Raw genomic sequence first — 2,429 nt, 5'->3', positions numbered from 1 at the left:
GTGTGCCAGCCCAGCCCCGCCTGACCAGTCCCTCTGCCCCTGCACTGCGCAGGTCCCCGCCAGGGATGGCTCGCTGCCCTGCAGGACCGCACTGTCCTGGCCTCCCTGGCGTGGGACCTGGGCCTTCTCCTGCTGTTTGTCGGACAGCACAGCCTCATGGCGACCGAAGCAGTGAAGGCTTGGACGTCCCAGCACTTCGGGGTTGCCAGCCCAGCCCCGCCTGACCAGTCCCTCTGCCCCTGCACTGCGCAGGTCCCCGCCAGGGATGGCTCGCTGCCCTGCAGGACCGCACTGTCCTGGCCTCCCTGGCGTGGGACCTGGGCCTTCTCCTGCTGTTTGTCGGACAGCACAGCCTCATGGCGACCGAAGCAGTGAAGGCTTGGACGTCCCAGCACTTCGGGGTCCTCCAGAGGTCTGTGTATGTGGCCTGCACTGCCCTGGCCCTGCAGGTATGAAGCCTGCGTAGCCCAGAGAGACACCGAGGAAGACAGAATGCAGGGGAGATATGGAAAATGATTACTGAGGGCATGAGTCTCAGCTTCCACTCCTCCATGGCACGTTAGCCTATTTTTTATCACGTAGGGCACACAGAAGTAGCAGGCATGTTCGCATTTGTCCATAGTCCCAGCCCTTAGAAGGCTGAGGGAGAAGGGTCAACAGTTCGAGGCCAGCCTGGACGCACAGCAAGCCTGTCTCAGGGAAAGGAAAAGCGAACTTGTCACCCCCACTACCTGCTGTGCATCTGCGTCTTTGCAACTTTGTTTATGCTGTCCCTGAGATACCCTTCAACTCCTTTTCAGTCCTCCCCTCCGCCTCCCTGGGTGTGGAAGGAGGTTTTCAGCTCCTAGCTAATCGTCTCCCACGGGGCACTCGCTGAGCTGTGAGCCGACCGTCCGTCCCGCAGACCTGGGAGACAGCTGGCCCGCTCCCTGGGCCTCCCCACGTCCTCCAGCTGTGGGTGCACAGGTCCGGTCCCCCAGGGTGGGCTGCTGGGATGCCGGCCCTTCTCTTCCCCAGCTGGTGATGCGGAACTGGGAGGCCGTGCCCAGCGGTCCTGTGCTCTGGGAGGCTCGCGCCGAGCCCTGGGCCACCTGGGTGCCGCTGCTCTGCTTTGTCCTCCACGTCATTTCCTGGCTCCTCATCTTCAGCACCCTTCTCGTCTTTGACTATGCTGAACTCATGGGCCTCAAACAGGTGAGGCTGCAGATACCTGCTGAGACTTGTGTCCAGAATTCTTGCCCTTCCATGGGTTTCTTCCTCCTCTTCCCGGGCCCTTCTTCCTCCGGGGTTTTCTGTTCCTCTTGGCCTTTCTATTTCTATGGTGCCGGGGATCAAACTTGGGACCCTGTGCTTGCGAGGCAGGCAGCGGAGCCACTGAGCCAAATCCCCAGTTCTCTGGGCCTTTCTTAAAGGCGGTCTCCCTTCAGCATCCCTCAAAGGCCAGCACCCGTGGGTCTCTGGGGCCTGGGCAAGGTTCCTGGGTCTGACTGCAGAGGGCAGTGCCTGGAGGAGAGGCAGCCAGGCCAGGGAGGCTCCTGTCCAAGCCTTCCTCCCGCTCCTAGGTGTACTACCACGTCCTGGGGCTGGGAGAGCCTCTGGCCCTGAAGTCTCCTCGAGCGCTGCGGCTTTTCTCCCACCTGCGCCACCCGGTGTGCGTGGAGCTGCTGACGGTGCTGTGGGTGGTGCCCACCCTGGGCACTGACCGCCTCCTCCTTGCTCTCCTCCTCACCCTCTATCTGGGCCTGGCTCATGGGCTGGACCAGCAAGACCTCCGCTACCTCCAGGCTCAGCTACAGAGAAAACTCCACCTCCTCTCCCGTCCCCAGGACACAGACCAAGAGTGAGGTGCGAAGTCTACTTCCAAGCCTTGTACTTCTCTCCCGCCTCAAATTCCAGGCCCCTTTGCCCCGTTTGGTGGAGTATTGTCTGTAATCCCAGCTCTCTGGAGGCTGAGACAGGAGGATTGTCGCAAGTTCGAGGCCAGCCTGGGCTGCACAGCAGGATCCTGGCTTTTAAAAATAAAAAAATAAAATACATAAAAAATTCCACTTCCTTGCTGGCGCACACCTGTAATCCCAGCACTCGGGAGGCTGAGGCAGGAGGATCGCTGTGAGTTTGAGACCAGCCTGAGCTACGTAGTGAGTTCCCGGTCAGTCTCAACTACATAGTGAGACTCTGTCTCCACAGCGCCCCCCCCGCCAAGAAAACCATTCCACTCCCTTAACGTCCAGGCGCTGGCTGTTTCAGGCCAGCGGTCCAGATCACGGGCCAAGGAACGGCTTGAGATTTCATCGCTTCACAGTCACTGGGCTCAGCGCCACTTCTCTCCAGCAGGAGGGCGGATGTCGTCACCTGTCACAGTTGGGGGCGTGGACCCCGTCCCTCCTCTGGGCCTCTGGGACCCCTCGTCTAGCGGTTTCCGGCCCCGG

At 60.8% G+C, this 2,429-nt stretch overlaps 1 protein-coding gene across 1 annotated transcript in view; it reads left to right on the top strand.

The window, feature by feature from the left end:
• Nrm (nurim) overlaps positions 1–1,984 on the top strand; it is a 3,456-nt gene extending 1,472 nt beyond the window's left edge. The window contains exons 2-4 of the mRNA XM_010643468.3: positions 253–449; positions 1,018–1,194; positions 1,563–1,984. Coding sequence (XP_010641770.2) covers positions 253–449; positions 1,018–1,194; positions 1,563–1,844 — 656 coding nt within the window. The 3' untranslated portion in view covers positions 1,845–1,984. The remainder of the gene's footprint in view (positions 1–252; positions 450–1,017; positions 1,195–1,562) is intronic.
• Positions 1,985–2,429: the final 445 nt, after the last annotated feature.

The sequence above is a fragment of the Fukomys damarensis genome, unplaced genomic scaffold (assembly GCF_012274545.1).
Source record: "Fukomys damarensis isolate Sample0158 unplaced genomic scaffold, DMR_v1.0_HiC HiC_scaffold_20, whole genome shotgun sequence".
NCBI classification, from domain to species: domain Eukaryota; kingdom Metazoa; phylum Chordata; class Mammalia; order Rodentia; family Bathyergidae; genus Fukomys; species Fukomys damarensis.
The sequence above is the reverse complement of the archived record's forward strand: the minus strand, read 5'-3'. Positions and strand labels throughout refer to the sequence as shown.